The sequence below is a fragment of the Littorina saxatilis genome, linkage group LG15 (genome assembly GCF_037325665.1).
Source record: "Littorina saxatilis isolate snail1 linkage group LG15, US_GU_Lsax_2.0, whole genome shotgun sequence".
In the NCBI taxonomy this organism is placed as follows: Eukaryota; Metazoa; Mollusca; class Gastropoda; order Littorinimorpha; family Littorinidae; genus Littorina; species Littorina saxatilis.
The window spans coordinates 48352713-48377876 of record NC_090259.1 but is presented as its reverse complement, the minus strand read 5'-3'; the positions used below and the strand labels follow the sequence as shown (position 1 = coordinate 48377876).

The window sequence follows — 25164 nt, the reverse complement described above, 5'->3', positions numbered from 1 at the left end:
TTTGTGAAATTGACAGATTGACTAAATGCATAATTTCGCTTCATGCGACTTGTTTTTTGTTAGCATTACCTAAACATGTAGATCTGTGACCTTGAACTTTGACGAGGATCAATCATATCTTGTAAATGTCTGGAAGTAATCAAACCTTTAAACTGCGTCAAGTTTCAACAATATTTCTCCATTCAGTTATACTGTTCAAAAAAAGAAACGCATAGTTGCTACTTGCCAAATTTGTTTTATTTTTCGAAAAAATTAACAGAAAATCCAATATTTAGATTATTTGTTTGAAATCTGGTATGGACACAGTTGAATGCACACACAGTTCATTTGCATCTTCAAATCAATCAGTCAATCAATACGATTGGGTGCCGAGGCTGTCAAGTCAGTAGGGGGTGTGACTGCCTTGAGCAGCAACAACTGCCCGGCACCTTCTGGGCATGGACTGGATCAGATGCCGGATATCTTGCTGTGGGATGGTGTCCCACTCCTCCTGAAGTGCCTGCAATAGATCGCGGTGATTTGCCGGCGCTTCTTCTCGCCTGCGCACACGTCTGTCCAATTCATCCCAGAGGTGTTCTATCGGGTTCATGTCTGGCGACATGGATGGCCAGGGAAGCACCTGGACATGGTGGTCGGTGAGGAACTGGGTGGTGAGTCGTGCTGTGTGCGGGCGAGCGTTGTCCTGCTGGAATATGGCATCCTGGTCAGCCAGAAGAGGAAGGGCGTGTGGGCGCAGAATTTCCTCCACGTATCGCTGGGCAGTTATGCGCCCTTGGACGTGCACCAGGGTGCTCCTTCCAGCGGTATTGATCGCCCCCCACACCATGACGCCTCCACCACCATGAACGGGTGCCTCATCCACACAGTTGGGCGCGTAACGTTCGTTTACTCTCCGGTAGACCCTCCTCCGACCATCATGTCGCTGGAGCAGGAAGTAGGACTCGTCGCTGAACCACACGTGTCTCCAGTGATTCCGGACGGTCCAGCGAAGGTGCTGGTTGCCCCACTGCACTCAGTTCTGGCGATGGCGGCGGGTGAGGACAGCTCCTCTGTGAGGTCTGCGAGCTCTCAAACCAGCTTCATGCAGGCGGTTCCGCACGGTCTGGTCCGATAATCGGTGTGGCCCGGGGAGAGCCTGGACAGAAGATGAGGCCGACAGGAAACGATTCCGGAGGTGGCGGAGCCGTATGAAGCGGTCGTGAGCAGCAGTTGTCGCCCTTGGTCTTCCCGCTCGTGGCAAGTCAGCAACGGAGCCAGTGGCTTGAAACCTGACCCACAGTATACTGATGGTGCTCTGGGACACGTGGAAGTGCCTGGCGATTGCACTTTGACTTTGGCCTGCTTGTAAACGACCCAATGCAATTTGGCGGTCTTCTCTGCTCAATCGGGCCATCTTTCGTCACTGAATTGTCGTCTGATTTCTTTGTGGCGAACAATCCGCTTTTATGGGTTTTGGAAGACATGGTGAGAGCTCAATATTCCCCGAGTTTCACGAGATTACACTGAAGCATGACGAGTGGTCATGCCAAATGAGCAATTTTGACATTGTAGCCACTGATAACGCATGCGTCACGTGCAGAGCTCACTTGTGGCAATGGACGAAAGGTCGACGACCAGATAAACATTTTCTGCAGTTTGGTGGATATCCTTGTAGCCATATAACTAAATTAACCAAATATTACAAGCTATGCGTTTCTTTTTTTGAACAGTATATATAAACCTGAGAATATCCCACATATACAAACTTGCACCCCCGACCCCCTTCCCACCACCATCACTAGCCTCATACTCAACACGCTGTACATGTGAAAAATCGATATTTTTACAAGAAACAGAATTGTATTGACCAAATTAATTGTTAGCTGGCCAAGACAAATCACCCAAAATATCGTAGAAAACCTCAACTTTATGTTTTCCTGAACATGACCCTACTGTGACACTAGCTTCAAAAACGTCTGAGATGACGTCAATGCAAAGTTGTTTTATGAATCAAACATGACCCCCATGTGACCTCACTTGACGAGGATCAAACAAACTTTGGTCGGGAGATTATTACATCCTAGAAGTGTACAAAGTTTCACAGGTCAAGCTTCAAGCACATCCAAAATAACCTCAACGTTAAAGCCTTAGTCTTCCTCAAATGGTTTACAGAACGATATACATCTTCTCACGAAAAAGCAGTTCTATCCTTATGGAACACCCTTGTAATAGCATTTAACAGCATTAAATGACACAGTTCGTTTGAATGGCTATTTAGTTTGCGTAAACCACACACAAGATTTCTTGGTTTATTTTACCCCTGGGCCATCGTCGACCCGTGTCACCCACATTCCTTTTTTTCACAATGTAGTCGTCAGTTTGTGATTTCAATGCGACTCGTTGTATCTGCAATAGCACGTTATATAGCACGTTATTTCATTGTGTACCTCTAAATTTAAAATGCAACAAACGACTGCGAGACACACGAACTTATCGGCGGCGGTTGGTTTCAAAGAAGCAAGCGAAATATAGAAAATTCATCTGCTTGGGCAAACACGACCTTGTGTGACTTGTTACAAGGCTCCCTTTTTTCAAACTTTCAACACTTCGAATTGTACTGATCATTTTTTGATGAGAAAAAAACATTCTTTTATGATTTAAAAATGTCTGTGTAACAAGCTGTCCATTTATTATTTAAATTTTAAAAGTTAGTTCTAGCGCCAAAACGAGGCGTACGATTGTGGGTTAGACCATCAGTCTGGCCACTCAAAAATATTTTTTTTGAAAAATGCTCGCTCTTTACGGAGGGCACTTAGGATGTCTAGTGGTGAGTGTTTAACGAAAGGGTGTTTGTACAGTGTGGAAAAGCCTGACAGTGTCTGTGACCAGAAACTGATGGTGTGCGTGAAGCTGAGTGTGCTTTAAGTGTTTATAAATCGAACATGACCCTGGTGTGACCCCAGACTGGGGTCATGACGAGACAATCATCAAACTCTGAATTAATGCGTGCAAAGTTTAAAAGCTCTATCTTGAAAAACACCCAAGATAACCTCAACATTATAAGTTTTTTGTCTACTGACGTTCAGACGCCCGTCCGTCCATACTGAGGGACACGGAAGAGTACAAAGACTCACTAATTACTCAGGTGAATCAAAAATGTTTGTTTTTTCTGTACCTATAAACATGACCTGAATAACATGTGACGAGGTAGATATGAAAGGTAGACTTACCCAAAACAGTAACTTCACAGAAAATAATGTGAAATCTCCAGCCATAGCCGGGCTGTTCAAGCTTCTCAAGACGTAAATATTGCCCGGTGACATCTGTTTCGCATCTGATGTCGTACGTATCTGCACATGCAAACAAAGCAATAGTCGTTTAGGTCTTTCTTCTCTGCTCACGTCTTGTCACATGCAAACAAAGCAATAGTCGTTTTGGTCTTTCTTCTCTGCTCACGTCTTGTCACATGCAAACAAAGCAATAGTCGTTTAGGTCTTTCTTCTCTGCTCACGTCTTGTCACATGCAAACAAAGCAATAGTCGTTTAGGTCTTTCTTCTCTGCTCACGTCTTGTCACATGCAAACAAAGCAATAGTCGTTTAGGTCTTTCTTCTCTGCTCACGTCTTGTCACATGCAAACAAAGCAATAGTCGTTTAGGTCTTTCTTCTCTGCTCACGTCTTGTCACATGCAAACAAAGCAATAGTCGTTTAGGTCTTTCTTCTCTGCTCGCGTCTTGTCACATGCAAACAAAGCAATAGTCGTTTAGGTCTTTCTTCTCTGCTCACGTCTTGTCACATGCAAACAAAGCAATAGTCGTTTAGGTCTTTCTTCTCTGCTCCCGTCTTGTCACATGCAAACAAAGCAATAGTCGTTTAGGTCTTTCTTCTCTGCTCACGTCTTGTCACATGCAAACAAAGCAATAGTCGTTTAGGTCTTTCTTCTCTGCTCACGTCTTGTCACATGCAAACAAAGCAATAGTCGTTTAGGTCTTTCTTCTCTGCTCACGTCTTGTCACATGCAAACAAAGCAATAGTCGTTTAGGTCTTTCTTCTCTGCTCACGTCTTGTCACATGCAAACAAAGCAATAGTCGTTTAGGTCTTTCTTCTCTGCTCACGTCTTGTCACATGCAAACAAAGCTATAGTCGTTTAGGTCTTTCTTCTCTGCTCACGTCTTGTCACATGCAAACAAAGCAATAGTCGTTTAGGTCTTTCTTCTCTGCTCACGTCTTGTCACATGCAAACAAAGCAATAGTCGTTTAGGTCTTTCTTCTCTGCTCACGTCTTGTCACATGCAAACAAAGCAATAGTCGTTTAGGTCTTTCTTCTCTGCTCACGTCTTGTCACATGCAAACAAAGCAATAGTCGTTTAGGTCTTTCTTCTCTGCTCACGTCTTGTCACATGCAAACAAAGCAATAGTCGTTTAGGTCTTTCTTCTCTGCTCACGTCTTGTCACATGCAAACAAAGCAATAGTCGTTTAGGTCTTTCTTCTCTGCTCACTTCTTAGTCGATTGCTTCTGTCTGCTTTACAGTATAAACATGGACGCACAAGACAGTAGGGCCACAGTACAGGTGTGTATGAGATATTAAGGCCACAGTACAGGTGTGTATGAGATATTAGGGCCACAGTACAGGTGTGTATGAGATATTAAGGCCACAGTACACATGTGTATGAGATAGTAGTGCAACAGTACAGGTGTGTACGAGAGTAGTAAGGACACAAATACAGGTGTGCAAGAGATATTAAGGCCACAGTACACGTGTGCACAAGATAGTAGGGCCACAATACATGTGTGCACGAATAGTAGGGGCCCAGTACAGATATGTAAGACATAGTAAGGCCACATTACATGTGTGCGCGATATAGAACGACAAAAGTACATGTGTGTGCGAGATAGTAGGGCCACAGTACACGTGGGCCCGAGATAGTAAGGACACAGTACACGTGGGCCCGAGATAGTAAGGACACAGTACACGTGGGCCCGAGATAGTAAGGACACAGTACACGTGGGCCCGAGATAGTAAGGACACAGTACACGTGGGCCCGAGATAGTAAGGACACAGTACACGTGGGCCCGAGATAGTAAGGACACAGTACATTAGCATGTGTGTCTTTGTAAACGAAACAACCGAGTGTCGATCGAATATAGAAAGCAGGGGTGCGTTGCGTAGAGCGGACGCCCTGTTCGCGAAGAGAGAAACAGTTTTCATGTTGTAGGCAACGCTATGTTTTCAGTTCTACCCTCTCTACCTACTTTCAACTAAATAGACCTGTCTCTTTGCTGACGGCCGAGTCCATGCATGCAAATTGGAGGCGATTATGCGAACAGTCGCGCTGTACTTGGAACAGCCCTCCCTACCCGCACTGACCAAAGTAGACGAGTCCAATCGCTTACAGCTCAGTCCATTAGTACATTTTAGGGGTGACACTATGCATTTGCCCTCAGGATATCTGTGTGTGTGTGTGTATGTGTGTGTGTGTGTGTGTATGTGTGTGTGTACCCCACGTGGAGAAGCAGGGCCTTTCCTTTTGTTTTTGGTGGTCAGATTTGACCGTTGGATGTCTTGTGGAATCCGTGAAAAAGTGTTGTGGTCTTCATGTTAGTCAATACAGGTTGATTATAGGTGAAGGTTTAGGAGTAAATAGCCCGATGCGCGCTCTCTCTCTCTCTCTCTCTCTCTCTCTCTCTCTCTCTCTCTCTCTCTCTCTCTCTCTCTCTCTCTCTCTCTCTCTCTCTTTCTCTCTTTCTTTCTCTGTCCGTCTGTCTGTCCCTCCCTCCCTTTCTCTCTCTCTTTCTCGCTCTCACTATCTCTCTCGCCCCCCCCCTCTCCCTCTCTCTTCCCTCCCCCCCCCCTCTTTCTCTCGTTTTCGCCCCTCTCGCTCTCGCCCTTCCGCACACACGCGCGCGTAAACACACACACACACACACACACACACACACACACACACACACACACACACACACACACACACACACACAGCCACTCACATACGCACACGCAAATAAATACACCCACACGATTCATTGCACGGAGATATGAAGGTGGGGGGGGGGGGGGGGGAGAGAGAGAGAGACAGATACAGAGACAGAGAGAAAGACAGAGAGAGACAGTGACCCAATAAACTTGCCAGAACTGGGCCATTTATGTTTTTTTGCTGGCAAGTTTGGCAAAGCAAGCCATAACTGGGCCTTAGTTGGCAAACCATAACTGGCCCGGTATTGCATTCCAGTAATACTGTCGGCCAGTAAAATTCCTTAGTTGGCCCATTGTTGGCTCGCCATTGATGGCCCAGAGCTGGTACATGCATGGTTTGCCTGCATTGGCCCATTTGTGGCGTTTTGCTGGCAATTTTATGTATGGTGTTTGCTGGCACGCCAACAAAGGGCCAATAGACCTTTTTCACTTAAATTCTGGCGCATGCGCTGTGAAGTTTATTGTCAGATCTACCGGAACTAGGGGGCAAAAGGAAAAATCGACAATGAGGCTTTCTTTCTTTATTTATTTGGTGTTTAACGTCGTTTTCAACCATTCAAGGTTATATCGCGACGGGGAAAGGGGGTAGATGGGATAGGGGAAATGGGGGAGATGGGATAGAGCCACTTGTTAATTGTTTCTTGTTCACAAAAGCACTAATCAAAAAATTGCTCCAGGGGCTTGCAACGTAGTACAATATATGACCTTACTGGGAGAATGCAAGTTTCCAGTACAAAGGACTTAACATTTCTTACATACTGCTTGACTAAAATCTTCACAAACATTGACTATATTCTATACAAGAAACACTTAACAAGGGTAAAAGGAGAAACAGAACCGTTAGTCGTTTTCAACCATTCAAGGTTATATCGCGACGGGGAAAGGGGGGAGATGGGATAGGGGAAAGGGGGGAGATGGGATAGAGCCACTTGTTAATTGTTTCTTGTTCACAAAAGCACTAATCAAAAAATTGCTCCAGGGGCTTGCAACGTAGTACAATATATGACCTTACTGGGAGAATGCAAGTTTCCAGTACAAAGGACTTAACATTTCTTACATACTGCTTGACTAAAATCTTTACAAACATTGACTATATTCTATACAAGAAACACTTAACAAGGGTAAAAGGAGAAACAGAACCGTTAGTCGCCTCTTACGACATGCTGGGTAGCATCGGGTAAATTCGTTCTCGTCCCAACCAATATGGGACTCCCCCTAACCCGCGGAGGGTGACAACGAGGCTTGGTGCAAAGTAAAGTGCGGAGACGACGAGGCAAACTGTTGTGTTTACAACTGCAAGTGCAACGGTGGAATGAAGAAAGAGAAATACGGTGGACAGAATTTGTCATTGTATGGCTTTCCGATGGGTGCAAGTGCGAAGGCGCAACAGCGAAGGACGCGATGGGTGTAAGCAATCCGACGACAGGGGTTTGTCGTGCCATTGAAAAGTCTGCTCGCGTCACTTCGTGTCTGGCAATGGCACGGCTATCAACGATGCCAACTCCGTTGACTTCGTACCCACCCTTAATCTTGGATTTGAGAGAACATCAAGAACAAGTGACTCTAGCAGAAGGACAAGGTACTGGTCGGAGACGTGACTTTGTCCGCTGAAGACCGACGACAAGCAAGCGGTGTTGCTCCCACCCCCCAGTGTCAACGCTGAAAATATCTTCGGATCTGGACGAGACTCAGAGCCAAGTAAGCTTTGTTTGTTTTTATCAATTTATGATCTGCTGACTTCAAATTGTCTTCCTACATCAGTGTATAAGAAATTTAAAATGAATCGGCAGCCCAAAACGGATGCATAGGAAGGGTCACGAAACAGATTCAAGATTTTAGAAAACAAACAAACAAACAAGATATAGACATATGTCGACAAGCCACGTGCATTCAATCAACCGACTCTTGAATCGAGAAGATTAAGGAGGTTACTTGATACAGATAGTGATGCAGTCTTCAAGACATCGATAAAGCTCACCTCACCTCCTCACCTACGCCTGTGACCCCGTCTGGGGTATAGGCCGCCAATCACGATAAAGCTCATGCTGAATCTTTTTTTTTATTCCCAGAAATGTACCATTGAATTGATGCAACAACAAAAATAGCACTAGATTTCTACAATTTTGATTTTGCATAGAACACTCCGAAATAATTTCCTGGGAGCATCTCCCGCACCCCTAAGGTTTTTTTCAATTTCAGGAGTTATTTCCCTCATGTATTTTCATGCTTAAATGCTGTGAGTGTGATGCATGTGTAATCTGATAACAAGATCATTGATGCTAATTCTATTGCTAATGTATACATTTGATTTTGTATTTACAGAAGCAGCCATTCCTTTGTCCTCCGCATCTAGTGAGAGCTTAGGACCAGGGCCAGATCATGCCTTTGCAAAGAGGGACACGACTACCTGTGAGGATATTGTTATTGGAACACAGACTACCTCAAGTTGGCAGAGCTGCAGATGACAATTACATAACAGGCCTCTGTGATTAATACTAAATAGTCTGACTGAAGATGCTTCTGGCTTGAAGAAAGACAACATGAAGCTGAAGGAGAACATACGCTCTTTTTCTGTTACTTCTCTACTGAAAAATGACACTGCAGTATGGTTTTACACATATGGTGATCTTTCGGTATGCATACATGTACCTACTTTGTAAAAAAGGCAGGTCTACATTACTGGGTTGATGAGCTGTCAAAGGCCACATCACTCCAAAGAGCAAGAAGCTTATTTTGTCATGTAATGGTTTATATAATTTACTCTGGTACTGTATAGAATAAAGGTCCCATTATCAATCAAATCTCTGGTCTGGTCCGAGTTTGTTTCATAAATGATTGTATGTGAGCTTACGAACAAAACGATTTCCACTTTAAATAAATGCGATCAAGATAATTAGGTAGACAACATGCCAAGAGACGTTTATTCCTTATTTCTTGTCATAATTGAAGGATATTATTATGCAATACACTGCTTTGTTTTTTAAAATGGCTTCAAATTGTCTCCCTTGTACCGACACTTTAGTACACAATTTGTGCATTCATTTGATTTATTTCTTAAAGAAAATTACCCCCCAAAATTATTCAAAACAGTCTTTGACATATCTACAGTTTAATTAAAAGAAAAACTGTATTTTATTTTCAGTGATAAATAAATATAGACAAATCTTGGGACTGTGCACAAACTGATCGGCTTGAACTCAAAAGTCGCAACCAAGAATCTTCTGCAACTTTTGAGTTCAAGTCTGTCAGCTTGTGCACGGTCCCACAATCACTTCAATAAGAATTGTCCTTGATATAGCCTTGAGAAAAAAAAGTAACACATTTTGTACATACAAATTTGTTTAAGGGAGACAATTGGAATCATGTTTTTTAAAATCGGTGAATTGCATTATAATTTCCTCAAACAAATAACAAATAACTGTGAAATAAATGGGAAAAAAAGTGCTAACAATATTACCTTGATCAGATCGATGTGTATGACAAGGAATTTCTATGTTTGCTGATTTAGTTGTCCGGTAATGACTTTTTCATGCACGGGGCTTCTGAATTCACTCGCTCAAACGCTCATGTCTGCACCAACATTTACACACGTCCATATCGGCACATTCATAAGGGATGGTGACAACACGCTCTTGAACGACAAACATGGCACAAAGCGAATGAACATTTCAAACATTTCGCTATTGAATCAAATCATCAGTACATGGATATCAAATCATAAAAAATCTCACAAAATACCTCCTTGCCATTCCGACGTTAAAGAAGAACACAGTCCGGCATTACACACACTACACTTTCATCACTGAGAATCGCTGTTCACAACACATGTCCTCGGCTCTGATACGTTCTCCGAATAATACACAAAAGTCTTGGATGATGGTATAGTCCGTACGAAGCCGAAACACTTCTTACTATCCTCTGACACAAGTTCTTACCAGCTTCCACAACCTTCTGTCTTAACTGCATGCATTTAAAAAATTAAACCTGAACTCACACACAGAGGTGACAGCACTACGTACCCTCCCTCGCTGTAAACAAAGTACTGATTTTACCTGTCCATATCGAAACTACATACATTTTTCACTTGACAGAACAGTTAATTGTTGCTACTAACTTAATTAACTGGTATTGGAAAAAAAATATCACACCTTGAAAACCCTAGTGCAGTATATCATAACTATATGCAGCCTTCAAACGGTTACCGGCACGGTTGGCCTAGTGGTAAGGCGTCCGCCCCGTGATCGGGAGGTCGTGGGTTCGAACCCCGGCCGGGTCATACCTAAGACTTTAAAATTGGCAATCTAGTGGCTGCTCCGCCTGGCGTCTGGCATTATGGGGTTAGTGCTGGGACTGGTTGGTCCGGTGTCAGAATAATGTGACTGGGTGAGACATGAAGCCTGTGCTGCAACTTCTGTCTTGTGTGTGGCGCACGTTAAATGTCAAAGCAGCACCGCCCTGATATGGCCCTTCGTGGTCGGCTGGGCGTTAAGCAAACAAACAAACCAAACCAAACTTCAAACGGTTGGTACCGGTTGTTGAAGATCTCTTAGTCGCGCTTCCTTGCATCCGGACTTCTCGGGTCAAAATTGAGGCCTTGAAGAGTTGTCCGGGGAAACTTGTCTTGTCTTGAAGCATACCTGAAAATGAATTTTTTTTTTTACTTGACACTGAAGCAAATCTTATGCTGGGTACAAATGCTAAAACAAGTTGCCCCAGTCTGTCAAACTCACATATATAACGATACTGAACGCAGTACATTTCACAAGGACAATGCTTAGCTAAAAACCAGCATCCACGTCGAATAAGGTAAGTGGCAACCTAGCATAGCGCAGTAGCAAAACTGTCCCTCAGGAAATCACGCTTCCCTGTGTTTAAAAAAAAAATCTGTTTAGCTTTCTAAGCTTGTAGCCCTGAAAGTCAAAAATGTGTTTAGCTTTCTAAGCTTGTAGCCCTGAAAGTCAAAAATGTGTTTAGCTTTCTAAGCTTGTAGCCCTGAAAGTCAAAAATGTGTTTAGCTTTCTAAGCTTGTAGTCCTAAAAGTAAAAAAATGTGTTTAGCTTTCTAAGCTTGTAGCCCTGAAAGTAAAAAAAACGATGCACTAGCCTCTGGCTAATGATTCTGAAAACATACCAGCCAGAGAGCAAATTTTATGAACCAAACCAACAATTTTATTCAGCATCTTCACTCGCATTTGGCGAGTAGATGAAAACTTCTACTCACCAGTTGCATGCTTCTACTCACTATGGCGAGTAAAATACTTGCCACTTTCAGGGCTGGTTTGTTTCTAACCTAAACATAATGTTGTAGTTTTCCAGAAATTGATCTACACACAAACATACACCACCGCCCTCGTCTCTTGACAAAATGTAAAATGCATAGTTTTTTGATGATGCACTTTCTAAATATCACTGTTTCTCTTTTCCCCAGTCTTGTAGCTGTTGTAGTTAACAAGCTCTATATTTTAACTTTGAGACTTATGTTCTGAAATATAGATCACACTCTGATGTAAACCTCTAGGTAACGCAAACCTAATTTCCTTAATATTAATTATTATACAAACTTACTTAACAATTTGTATGTCATCGAGAGCAGCTGGTGCTGTTTTCTTGGCAGCATGCCCCTTCCACATACATTTGTAGTGTGTACACGTTTTGTCTGCTGGCACAGTGTCGATTCCTTCAGCCATGTAGTGTGAAGCAGCAAAAAGTGTGGCAGCCACATGGTTGCAAGACTGTTCTTTCTGAGTAAAAACAACAACACACAATCAAATTCGTTTGTGTCATCTTGATTTTCCTTAGCCTGCTAATAACAATTAACTTTATCTTTCCTGGGAATTCCTACAGAGACCTTGTAAGCCCATGCTGTTGATATCTATATAAAATATATACCGGCTCAGAATGGAATTTAATCTTACTGCAGTGATAACCTTCATTGACAAGAGGATTTACAAACTCATGTGTACACACATTAAATAAAACTCCGCACTCAGGTACCCGGTATATTGAACATGCCTAGCCAACATGGCATGGTCTCCTGGAGATACTGATTGAAATTACATAAACATGCTGCTCATAACTTTGTCAAAAAAGACAGCTTTTGCATGCAGACATTTTCAGTAGAGAATTATGAATCTCTGTGTGTGTTTGTCACTTTGTGTGCCATGCATTATATGACTGAGTATGAAAACTGATTGTGTAAGATACCAAGTAACGCAGCCATCAAGTTAATCCCACAAAACATACAAGGCCAACAACACTTACCCAGCAATACACTCGCAGTAGGCTCCAAGTGCCTGTCCGGTCAGCGTCACTACAGCATACACTTCGTTGCGAGTCTGCTTCATTGACGTCAGCACACTCGTTCTGAGTCTGATCACCACAGTTGCTTACTAGCTGTTGTGCCATGCAGAAAGACATGTTATGCAGACAGTATGTCTATCGTTTACCCCAAGGTTTTGAAATCTTTGCGCTGGAGGCGTCGTATAACTTGTCGAACGTCGACGCAATAGTATCAGTAAGAAAGTTGATCCCTAAGACACAGAGGGACTGAGAGAGAAAGACAGAGAAATAGAGAGAGAGCACGCAAGACAGAGAGGGAGACTGCGATAGAGAGAAAGAGAGAGAGAAAGTCAAACAGCAAGCTCAGTACAGTGTAATGGTTTCTTTTGTGCCACTTCTCAGGTTCGTTACAGAACGCTCCGCACAAACCCCCGTTGCCTAGACCATCATCGGCGAGCGGTCGCCATTGTTACGCTTCAGTGACCCCAGGCAATGGTACTCGTACTAAGCGCTTGCTAACGTTCGTAAGCGTTCGCGAGCGCCACAACAAAACTATGCGTTGCCTAGAAAACGTTTGCAAACGTTCTGTGGCGTTCTTCCTGGGCAACGCACCCCATGCCCACACCAGAAACAAGAAAAGCAAATGCTTGCACCCGACTCGCCTTCGTTATCCGAGCCCCTCCCTGAACCATCTTAACCCTAAGAAGGCGCCCTTCCTTTCAAGTCCCCAAACCTACCATATGACATTGTCAAGACCCAGTTTTCTAAAATATAATTTTGTTTATAACCTCTGTAAGTTTACCCCCATCATAAGACCGGCTTTTCTCAGTGTTGTATAGGTCTTAAGGCCAAGATACACGATCGGTTTCGCCCGTACGTTTGAGCCGGACCGCCTGAAACTGACCACAAACCGACCGTGTGGCATCCGAACCGTACGTCTCATACGCTTGATAGCATCCCCCTCGGCCCGTCCGTTCAAAATACAGCTGGATCTATTCCGAATGGATGGCAAGCATCCTCCAGCCAATGAGTGCACGTCTTTCAGTCGACACCCACTTTGCAAATGGCGGTCAGTTCAGCATCAAAACTTGCCGATTCGGAATCAAAATATCTCATCAACCTGAATCTTGGCGACGAGTTGGAATCTATGGAACCATGGAAGTAAACACTATAAAAGCCAGCATCATCGAAACCTGTTCCTGCTGTCCATACAGCAGACTTCCACGTCAAATGTGGGGATAAAGCTGGAAGGTAAGCGTCTGGATCTAGATTTGGTTGCATTCATTTCTTGCATCTGTATTTAATATGGTTTTTCTGTCTCTGTCTCTATGCTTTTCTTGCTGTACGCTTTCGTCTTGAAGGCAAGTATGTAGCTCTGCTTTGTTTACCTTCACTGTGTGCATTTATCTTCTGCGTCTGTCTCTAATTTGCCTGAGATGTACTCCAGTTCTACATTCAAAACACTTCTGTACCTCTTGCTTTACAATGCCTCCTTTACTTTGTAACATTATATTGCAAATACTATCAATATGTCACCCATTTCGGAAAATGTTGTCAGATAATTGGAAGAAAATAAAACTGAGTCTTGTGTTGATAATCGTTCAGTGCATTGTGTAGTTGAAACGATAGAGACAAACAAAACACAAGGGCAGTGATCATTTGTGACCCTCCACCACGGAATGAGTCGCATGTCACCTTTGCATGATTTTCATATTTTTACATTTTTCTAACGAGTCTTTTATGCTCTATCCAGTGGTGAAAACCGTTTTAGAAAAGAGCGAAAACTGTTTGAGTTATAAGCCTGTGACTAAGGTGACCCTCACACTGTTACCAGACACTCCCCGGACTTATATTAAGCCTAGCGCAGAACCGCGCGAGGTGACATGCGACTCATTTCGTGGTGGAGGGTCACATTTTTCATGACTGAAGAAATCAAGAATGTGTACGCTCTTTATTTAAATCAAACGAGTCACGAACACAAAGCATTTAGCGGCTGATTCAGTCACTGGGACAATCGCATATTTTTTATCTCTTGCCTCGATATTACAAACAAACAAATAAAGCACACACACACACACACACACACACACACACACTGTGACACGCACTGTGACACGCACATACTGTCACAAACACGCACGGACACAACACACACACACACGGACACACAGTGACACACACACACACACACACACACACACACACACACACATATATACATACATACATACCAAGGAGTACTGTATATAGAGAGTTCCTTGATACATACATACTTACACAAAAACACCCATAGACATGCACATTCCCTTTTAATCAGAATCACGCAGACAGACACACAGACGAACAGACACACACATACACACACACATACACAACCACACACACACACACTTGCAAGCACTTTGTGCCAGAATCACTGCCGGAAAGACCTACACATACTCACACTCACTCACACGCAAACGCACACCAACAAACACACACACACATACACGCATCCCCCCCCACACACACACACAATCAGACAATCACACTCACAAGCACTTACCAAACACATTCATGCACAAACATCCTAACTCACACAGATTCTTTTCAAATTATAGAGATATCTAGGTCAGTTTGCATTGGGTTTTTTCGTGATAGTCCTTTAAAATACCCCACATAAAAACAAAGAGTGAAAACACATGTTTTGTGCAAGAGATATGAATTTTTAAAACAACAAAATTGCATGGTGATATCCTTCAAAAATTAATGAAAATAAGTAAGATCTGTACACAATTTGTCTAACTGGTTTTCTGTATTACATTGATTAGTGGGGAAATAATTTTTTCTCTTAAAGTTTTTCAATAATATGTTAAGGGGGTCCACTGAAAAACCTGAATTGTAGTCGAAGCTGTGAAAATAACTTTTTGTCTTCTCAAAACATCTGAAGAACTAAATAAACCTTTGGAAACAGAAAAACGCTTGCACTGTTTACACCAGTTATTGTTCTTTTAAAAGGGTGCCTTTATATGTCTGTCCTGTTTGTTTCTCATGTGTAAAACAGGTAGTGAACTTGCTGCAAAAAATCGCTATGTGTCACTTCCCCAGCGCTGTACGGTGAACACACACACACGCATACACACCCACTCACATGCAAGCACGTACACATTCACACAAACAAGCACCAAGTCGGAAAATACAGGATCACGATCTCGTGCTGTGATAAACCAAATACAAGAGTACGTGAACGTACCACATGCGCACACTAACACGCGCTCACACACATGTACGCACTCACATGCATACTAATTTGGATAAATGTTTTGCCTTAATAATTCAAGAGCTGAAGAAAAAGTATGAAATAAACGAAAGCATGCATGCACAGACGTGCATGCGTGGATGTGTGTTGACAATTGTGAGAGAGGGAAAAGGCCAGTTATCCGAGATGCAATTGTCCGGGGGGCAGTTGTCCTGGGGAAATTTTCTGGGGGGCAAGAACAGTCAAGCTGAAGGCATTTCAACCTACAGATACCAAAACTACATAATCAATTCCCCCTACGTTTACCGTACTGGCGAGGGTGGGGGGGGGGGGGGGAGGAAGGAAGGGGAGGGCAGGGAGGGACTGACATACTTTAAACACTTTTTTTTTTTTTTTTTTTTACCGCAGTGCAGTGTGAGTATCTGGGGTATAGACGAGTTCATTGTCTAAACAGTGCAGTGTGAGTATCTGGGGTATAGACGAGTTCATTGTCTAAACAGTGCAGTGTGAGTATCTGGGGTATAGACGAGTTCATTGTCTAAACAGTGCAGTGTGAGTATCTGGGGTATAGACGAGTTCATTGTCTAAACAGTGCAGTGTGAGTATCTGGGGTATAGACGAGTTCATTGTCTAAACAGTGCAGTGTGAGTATCTGGGGTATAGACGAGTTCATTGTCTAAACAGTGCAGTGTGAGTATCTGGGGTATAGACGAGTTCATTGTCTAAACAGTGCAGTGTGAGTATCTGGGGTATAGACGAGTTCATTGTCTAAACAGTGCAGTGTGAGTATCTGGGGTATAGACGAGTTCATTGTCTAAACAGTGCAGTGTGAGTATCTGGGGTATAGACGATTTCATTGTCTAAACAGTGCAGTGTGAGTATCTGGGGTATAGACGAGTTCATTGTCTAAACAGTGCAGTGTGAGTATCTGGGGTATAGACGAGTTCATTGTCTAAACAGTGCAGTGTGAGTATCTGGGGTATAGACGAGTTCATTGTCTAAACAGTGCAGTGTGAGTATCTGGGGTATAGACGAGTTCATTGTCTAAACAGTGCAGTGTGAGTATCTGGGGTATAGACGAGTTCATTGTCTAAACAGTGCAGTGTGAGTATCTGGGGTATAGACGATTTCATTGTCTAAACAGTGCAGTGTGAGTATCTGGGGTATAGACGATTTCATTGTCTAAACAGTGCAGTGTGAGTATCTGGGGTATAGACGATTTCATTGTCTAAACAGTGCAGTGTGAGTATCTGGGGTATAGACGAGTTCATTGTCTAAACAGTGCAGTGTGAGTATCTGGGGTATAGACGAGTTCATTGTCTAAACAGTGCAGTGTGAGTATCTGGGGTATAGACGAGTTCATTGTCTAAACAGTGCAGTGTGAGTATCTGGGGTATAGACGAGTTCATTGTCTAAACAGTGCAGTGTGAGTATCTGGGGTATAGACGAGTTCATTGTCTAAACAGTGCAGTGTGAGTATCTGGGGTATAGACGAGTTCATTGTCTAAACAGTGCAGTGTGAGTATCTGGGGTATAGACGATTTCATTGTCTAAACAGTGCAGTGTGAGTATCTGGGGTATAGACGAGTTCATTGTCTAAACAGTGCAGTGTGAGTATCTGGGGTATAGACGAGTTCATTGTCTAAACAGTGCAGTGTGAGTATCTGGGGTATAGACGAGTTCATTGTCTAAACAGTGCAGTGTGAGTATCTGGGGTATAGACGAGTTCATTGTCTAAACAGTGCAGTGTGAGTATCTGGGGTATAGACGAGTTCATTGTCTAAACAGTGCAGTGTGAGTATCTGGGGTATAGACGAGTTCATTGTCTAAACAGTGCAGTGTGAGTATCTGGGGTATAGACGAGTTCATTGTCTAAACAGTGCAGTGTGAGTATCTGGGGTATAGACGAGTTCATTGTCTAAACAGTGCAGTGTGAGTATCTGGGGTATAGACGAGTTCATTGTCTAAACAGTGCAGTGTGAGTATCTGGGGTATAGACGAGTTCATTGTCTAAACAGTGCAGTGTGAGTATCTGGGGTATAGACGAGTTCATTGTCTAAACAGTGCAGTGTGAGTATCTGGGGTATAGACGAGTTCATTGTCTAAACAGTGCAGTGTGAGTATCTGGGGTATAGACGATTTCATTGTCTAAACAGTGCAGTGTGAGTATCTGGGGTATAGACGATTTCATTGTCTAAACAGTGCAGTGTGAGTATCTGGGGTATAGACGATTTCATTGTCTAAACAGTGCAGTGTGAGTATCTGGGGTATAGACGATTTCATTGTCTAAACAGTGCAGTGTGAGTATCTGGGGTATAGACGATTTCATTGTCTAAACAGTGCAGTGTGAGTATCTGGGGTATAGACGAGTTCATTGTCTAAACAGTGCAGTGTGAGTATCTGGGGTATAGACGAGTTCATTGTCTAAACAGTGCAGTGTGAGTATCTGGGGTATAGACGAGTTCATTGTCTAAACAGTGCAGTGTGAGTATCTGGGGTATAGACGAGTTCATTGTCTAAACAGTGCAGTGTGAGTATCTGGGGTATAGACGAGTTCATTGTCTAAACAGTGCAGTGTGAGTATCTGGGGTATAGACGAGTTCATTGTCTAAACAGTGCAGTGTGAGTATCTGGGGTATAGACGAGTTCATTGTCTAAACAGTGCAGTGTGAGTATCTGGGGTATAGACGATTTCATTGTCTAAACAGTGCAGTGTGAGTATCTGGGGTATAGACGATTTCATTGTCTAAACAGTGCAGTGTGAGTATCTGGGGTACAGACGATTTCATTGTCTAAACAGTGCAGTGTGAGTATCTGGGGTATAGACGATTTCATTGTCTAAACAGTGCAGTGTGAGTATCTGGGGTATAGACGAGTTCATTGTCTAAACAGTGCAGTGTGAGTATCTGGGGTATAGACGAGTTCATTGTCTAAACAGTGCAGTGTGAGTATCTGGGGTATAGACGAGTTCATTGTCTAAACAGTGCAGTGTGAGTATCTGGGGTATAGACGATTTCATTGTCTAAACAGTGCAGTGTGAGTATCTGGGGTATAGACGATTTCATTGTCTAAACAGTGCAGTGTGAGTATCTGGGGTATAGACGATTTCATTGTCTAAACAGTGCAGTGTGAGTATCTGGGGTATAGACGAGTTCATTGTCTAAACAGTGCAGTGTGAGTATCTGGGGTATAGACGAGTTCATTGTCTAAACAGTGCAGTGTGAGTATCTGGGGTATAGACGATTTCATTGTCTAAACAGTGCAGTGTGAGTATCTGGGGTATAGACGAGTTCATTGTCTAAACAGTGCAGTGTGAGTATCTGGGGTATAGACGAGTTCATTGTCTAAACAGTGCAGTGTGAGTATCTGGGGTATAGACGATTTCATTGTCTAAACAGTGCAGTGTGAGTATCTGGGGTATAGACGAGTTCATTGTCTAAACAGTGCAGTGTGAGTATCTGGGGTATAGACGATTTCATTGTCTAAACAGTGCAGTGTGAGTATCTGGGGTATAGACGATTTCATTGTCTAAACAGTGCAGTGTGAGTATCTGGGGTATAGACGATTTCATTGTCTAAACAGTGCAGTGTGAGTATCTGGGGTATAGGCGATTTCATTGTCTAAACAGTGCAGTGTGAGTATCTGGGGTATAGACGAGTTCATTGTCTAAACAGTGCAGTGTGAGTATCTGGGGTATAGACGAGTTCATTGTCTAAACAGTGCAGTGTGAGTATCTGGGGTATAGACGAGTTCATTGTCTAAACAGTGCAGTGTGAGTATCTGGGGTATAGACGAGTTCATTGTCTAAACAGTGCAGTGTGAGTATCTGGGGTATAGACGATTTCATTGTCTAAACAGTGCAGTGTGAGTATCTGGGGTATAGACGAGTTCATTGTCTAAACAGTGCAGTGTGAGTATCTGGGGTATAGACGATTTCATTGTCTAAACAGTGCAGTGTGAGTATCTGGGGTATAGACGATTTCATTGTCTAAACAGTGCAGTGTGAGTATCTGGGGTATAGACGAGTTCATTGTCTAAACAGTGCAGTGTGAGTATCTGGGGTATAGACGAGTTCATTGTCTAAACAGTGCAGTGTGAGTATCTGGGGTATAGACGAGTTCATTGTCTAAACAGTGCAGTGTGAGTATCTGGGGTATAGACGAGTTCATTGTCTAAACAGTGCAGTGTGAGTATCTGGGGTATAGACGAGTTCATTGTCTAAACAGTGCAGTGTGAGTATCTGGGGTATAGACGAGTTCATTGTCTAAACAGTGCAGTGTGAGTATCTGGGGTATAGACGATTTCATTGTCTAAACAGTGCAGTGTGAGTATCTGGGGTATAGACGAGTTCATTGTCTAAACAGTGCAGTGTGAGTATCTGGGGTATAGACGAGTTCATTGTCTAAACAGTGCAGTGTGAGTATCTGGGGTATAGACGAGTTCATTGTCTAAACAGTGCAGTGTGAGTATCTGGGGTATAGACGAGTTCATTGTCTAAACAGTGCAGTGTGAGTATCTGGGGTATAGACGAGTTCATTGTCTAAACAGTGCAGTGTGAGTATCTGGGGTATAGACGAGTTCATTGTCTAAACAGTGCAGTGTGAGTATCTGGGGTATAGACGATTTCATTGTCTAAACAGTGCAGTGTGAGTATCTGGGGTATAGACGATTTCATTGTCTAAACAGTGCAGTGTGAGTATCTGGGGTATAGACGATTTCATTGTCTAAACAGTGCAGTGTGAGTATCTGGGGTATAGACGATTTCATTGTCTAAACAGTGCAGTGTGAGTATCTGGGGTATAGACGATTTCATTGTCTAAACAGTGCAGTGTGAGTATCTGGGGTATAGACGAGTTCATTGTCTAAACAGTGCAGTGTGAGTATCTGGGGTATAGACGAGTTCATTGTCTAAACAGTGCAGTGTGAGTATCTGGGGTATAGACGAGTTCATTGTCTAAACAGTGCAGTGTGAGTATCTGGGGTATAGACGAGTTCATTGTCTAAACAGTGCAGTGTGAGTATCTGGGGTATAGACGAGTTCATTGTCTAAACAGTGCAGTGTGAGTATCTGGGGTATAGACGAGTTCATTGTCTAAACAGTGCAGTGTGAGTATCTGGGGTATAGACGAGTTCATTGTCTAAACAGTGCAGTGTGAGTATCTGGGGTATAGACGAGTTCATTGTCTAAACAGTGCAGTGTGAGTATCTGGGGTATAGACGATTTCATTGTCTAAACAGTGCAGTGTGAGTATCTGGGGTATAGACGATTTCATTGTCTAAACAGTGCAGTGTGAGTATCTGGGGTATAGACGAGTTCATTGTCTAAACAGTGCAGTGTGAGTATCTGGGGTATAGACGAGTTCATTGTCTAAACAGTGCAGTGTGAGTATCTGGGGTATAGACGAGTTCATTGTCTAAACAGTGCAGTGTGAGTATCTGGGGTATAGACGAGTTCATTGTCTAAACAGTGCAGTGTGAGTATCTGGGGTATAGACGATTTCATTGTCTAAACAGTGCAGTGTGAGTATCTGGGGTATAGACGATTTCATTGTCTAAACAGTGCAGTGTGAGTATCTGGGGTATAGACGATTTCATTGTCTAAACAGTGCAGTGTGAGTATCTGGGGTATAGACGAGTTCATTGTCTAAACAGTGCAGTGTGAGTATCTGGGGTATAGACGAGTTCATTGTCTAAACAGTGCAGTGTGAGTATCTGGGGTATAGACGAGTTCATTGTCTAAACAGTGCAGTGTGAGTATCTGGGGTATAGACGATTTCATTGTCTAAACAGTGCAGTGTGAGTATCTGGGGTATAGACGATTTCATTGTCTAAACAGTGCAGTGTGAGTATCTGGGGTATAGACGAGTTCATTGTCTAAACAGTGCAGTGTGAGTATCTGGGGTATAGACGAGTTCATTGTCTAAACAGTGCAGTGTGAGTATCTGGGGTATAGACGATTTCATTGTCTAAACAGTGCAGTGTGAGTATCTGGGGTATAGACGAGTTCATTGTCTAAACAGTGCAGTGTGAGTATCTGGGGTATAGACGAGTTCATTGTCTAAACAGTGCAGTGTGAGTATCTGGGGAATAGACGAGTTCATTGTCTAAACAGTGCAGTGTGAGTATCTGGGGTATAGACGATTTCATTGTCTAAACAGTGCAGTGTGAGTATCTGGGGTATAGACGATTTCATTGTCTAAACGGTGCAGTGTGATTATCTGGGGTATAGACGAGTTCATTGTCTAAACAGTGCAGTGTGAGTATCTGGGGAATAGACGAGTTCATTGTCTAAACAGTGCAGTGTGAGTATCTGGGGTATAGACGATTTCATTGTCTAAACAGTGCAGTGTGAGTATCTGGGGTATAGACGAGTTCATTGTCTAAACAGTGCAGTGTGAGTATCTGGGGTATAGACGATTTCATTGTCTAAACAGTGCAGTGTGAGTATCTGGGGTATAGACGATTTCATTGTCTAAACAGTGCAGTGTGAGTATCTGGGGTATAGACGATTTCATTGTCTAAACAGTGCAGTGTGAGTATCTGGGGTATAGGCGATTTCATTGTCTAAACAGTGCAGTGTGAGTATCTGGGGTATAGACGATTTTATTGTCTAAACAGTGCAGTGTGAGTATCTGGGGTATAGACGATTTCATTGTCTAAACAGTGCAGTGTGAGTGTCTGGGGTATAGACGAGTTCATTGTCTGAACAGTGCAGTGTGAGTATCTGGGGTATAGACGAGTTCATTGTCTAAACAGTGCAGTGTGAGTATCTGGGGTATAGACGATTTCATTGTCTAAACAGTGCAGTGTGAGTATCTGGGGTATAGACGAGTTCATTGTCTAAACAGTGCAGTGTGAGTATCTGGGGTATAGACGATGTCATTGTCTAAACAGTGCAGTGTGAGTATCTGGGGTATAGAGGATTTCATTGTCTAAACAGTGCAGTGTGAGTATCTGGGGTATAGACGATTTCATTGTCTAAACAGTGCAGTGTGAGTATCTGGGGTATAGACGAGTTCATTGTCTAAACAGTGCAGTGTGAGTATCTGGGGTATAGACGATTTCATTGTCTAAACAGTGCAGAGTGAGTATCTGGGGTATAGACGATTTCATTGTCTAAACAGTGCAGTGTGAGTATCTGGGGTATAGACGATTTCATTGTCTAAACAGTGCAGTGTGAGTATCTGGGGTATAGACGATTTCATTGTCTAAACAGTGCAGTGTGAGTATCTGGGGTATAGACGATTTTATTGTCTAAACAATGCAGTGTGAGTATCTGGGGTATAGACGATTTCATTGTCTAAACAGTGCAGTGTGAGTATCTGGGGTATAGACGAGTTCATTGTCTAAACAGTGCAGTGTGAGTATCTGGGGTATAGACGAGTTCATTGTCTAAACAGTGCAGTGTGAGTATCTGGGGTATAGACGATTTCCTTGTCTAAACAGTGCAGTGTGAGTATCTGGGGTATAGACGAGTTCATTGTCTAAACAGTGCAGTGTGAGTATCTGGGGTATAGACGAGTTCATTGTCTAAACAGTGCAGTGTAAGTATCTGGGGTATAGACGATGTCATTGTCTAAACAGTGCAGTGTGAGTATCTGAGGTATAGACGAGTTCATTGTCTAAACAGTGCAGTGTGAGTATCTGGGGTATAGACGAGTTCATTGTCTAAACAGTGCAGTGTGAGTATCTGGGGTATAGACGATTTCATTGTCTAAACAGTGCAGTGTGAGTATCTGGGGTATAGACGATTTCATTGTCTAAACAGTGCAGTGTGAGTATCTGGGGTATAGACGATTTCATTGTGTTAGGAAACGCTACCGTTGCTGAGCTTCGGTTCAGTTTTGTGTGTTGCATGTAGTTGACTTATTTGTACTTTGTGGGAAAGTACCGATATTATATTTTGTAAACACAATATTTATGCTTGGACGAGAATGCAGGTGAACTTTCTAGTCCTGTTAAAACAAGTTGTTTACCATGCTGTTTTAGTCGTGAGTTCGTGGCGTTCGTTCGGATTAAGTGCGTCGGCGCTTTTGATGTACGTCATAGAGAATGTCGCTAGTTTAGTCCATGCACGGCTCGTATAATGTAGTTGTATCATGTTCGGTCTGGAATATTCTCGAGATTAAGTATTTACTATATATGCCAGCGCGATTTGAATGTTAAACAAGAAGGGCAAAGCCCATACGACTCACATGCTTGACCTTCTGCTTTACACATTTTTCCTACCAAAATACATGTGACCTTGACCCAAGGTCAAGGTCATCCAAGGTCATGCAACACAAAGCTGTTAATTCAAGACATAGGAAGTACAATGGTGCTTATTGGCTCTTTCTACCATGAGATATGGTCACTTTTAGTGGTTCACTACCTTATTTTGGTCACATTTCATAAGGGTCAAAGTGACCTTGACCTTGATCATATGGGACCAAATGTGTCTCATGATGAAAGCATAACATGTTCCCCACATAATTTTTAAGTTTGAAACAGTTATCTTCCATAGTTCAGGGTCAAGGTCACTTCAAAATATGTATACAATCCAACTTTGAAGAGCTCCTGTGACCTTGACCTTGAAGCAAGGTAAACCAAACTGGTATCAAAAGATGGGGCTTACTTTGCCCTATATATCATATATAGGTGAGGTATTGAATCTCAAAAACTTCAGAGAAAATGTGAAAAATGTGAAAAATAGCTGTTTTTTAGACAACATTTATGGCCCCTGCGACCTTGACCTTGAAGCAAGGTCAAGATGCTATGTATGTTTTTTGGGGCCTTGTCATCATACACCATCTTGCCAAATTTGGTACTGATAGACTGAATAGTGTCCAAGAAATATTCAACGTTAAAGTTTTCCGGTCGGCCGGCCGGCCGGCCGGACGGACGGACGGACGGACGGACGACTCGGGTGAGTACATAGACTCACTTTTGCTTCGCATGTGAGTCAAAAAGCTTCTATTTGAGTTCTGCTACGTTGTGCAGTTGTATGTATGGAATGCTGAATAAATCCTCGAACTCAATTTGACGAGTTGTTTTCTGTTGCTGCGAAGACGGGCGACGTAGAATAAAAGAACACAACTATACGACGTTTGAGAACTTGTGGCAATCTCAAGTGTCGTGTAACAATTGGGGGCCAAGCCGGGATCTACGTTTAACGCCAAAGGTTTTCCAGCAACAAGGACCAGTGTCAAGACAGTCACAGGAGGTAGCCATCAATCGGGTGTATCCTGAGGGATCAGTATTGAGACTACGGAACCGTGGATTCGGTGTGACTGGTGAAGAGGTTGGTAATCGCCGCAGCTCGGTACGGTGAGCGACGCCGGAGTGTATCGGGATTACAGAGGTTAGCTGCCGTTTGGACGAGACGGACTTCGTCGCGGAGCTAGTGCATTAATACTACGAAATACGACTGAGGTACGTCGTGTACGTATCGTGAGCAGAGTGCGCCGTCACGTTAGACGAGGAGGGTGGCAGCCTGCGTCTACGAAGGTGACCAGCGACGAGAGAAGCATCGGAGGTGCAGTAGAGACTGTGTTCTTTTAGAAGACTACATTCGTCTACGTTCGTGGCTGTGAAATAATACAGACGAACGCACCGGAAAAGACCAGAATGGCTGAGTTCTGGGCAAAAGGAGTTGAACTGGGACTGAAAGGCAAGCAGCTGACGGAGTTCGTCGAGTCCCAGACACGACTGCA

General features: G+C 43.1%; 1 protein-coding gene across 2 annotated transcripts in view; it reads right to left on the bottom strand.

The window, feature by feature from the left end:
• LOC138949514 (uncharacterized) overlaps nucleotides 1-25164 on the bottom strand; it is a 725664-nt gene that overhangs the window by 523580 nt on the left and 176920 nt on the right. For both annotated transcript variants that reach the window (XM_070321340.1, XM_070321341.1), the window contains exon 6: nucleotides 3210-3329. In XM_070321340.1, the coding sequence (XP_070177441.1) occupies nucleotides 3210-3329 (120 nt within the window). The remainder of the gene's footprint in view (nucleotides 1-3209; nucleotides 3330-25164) is intronic.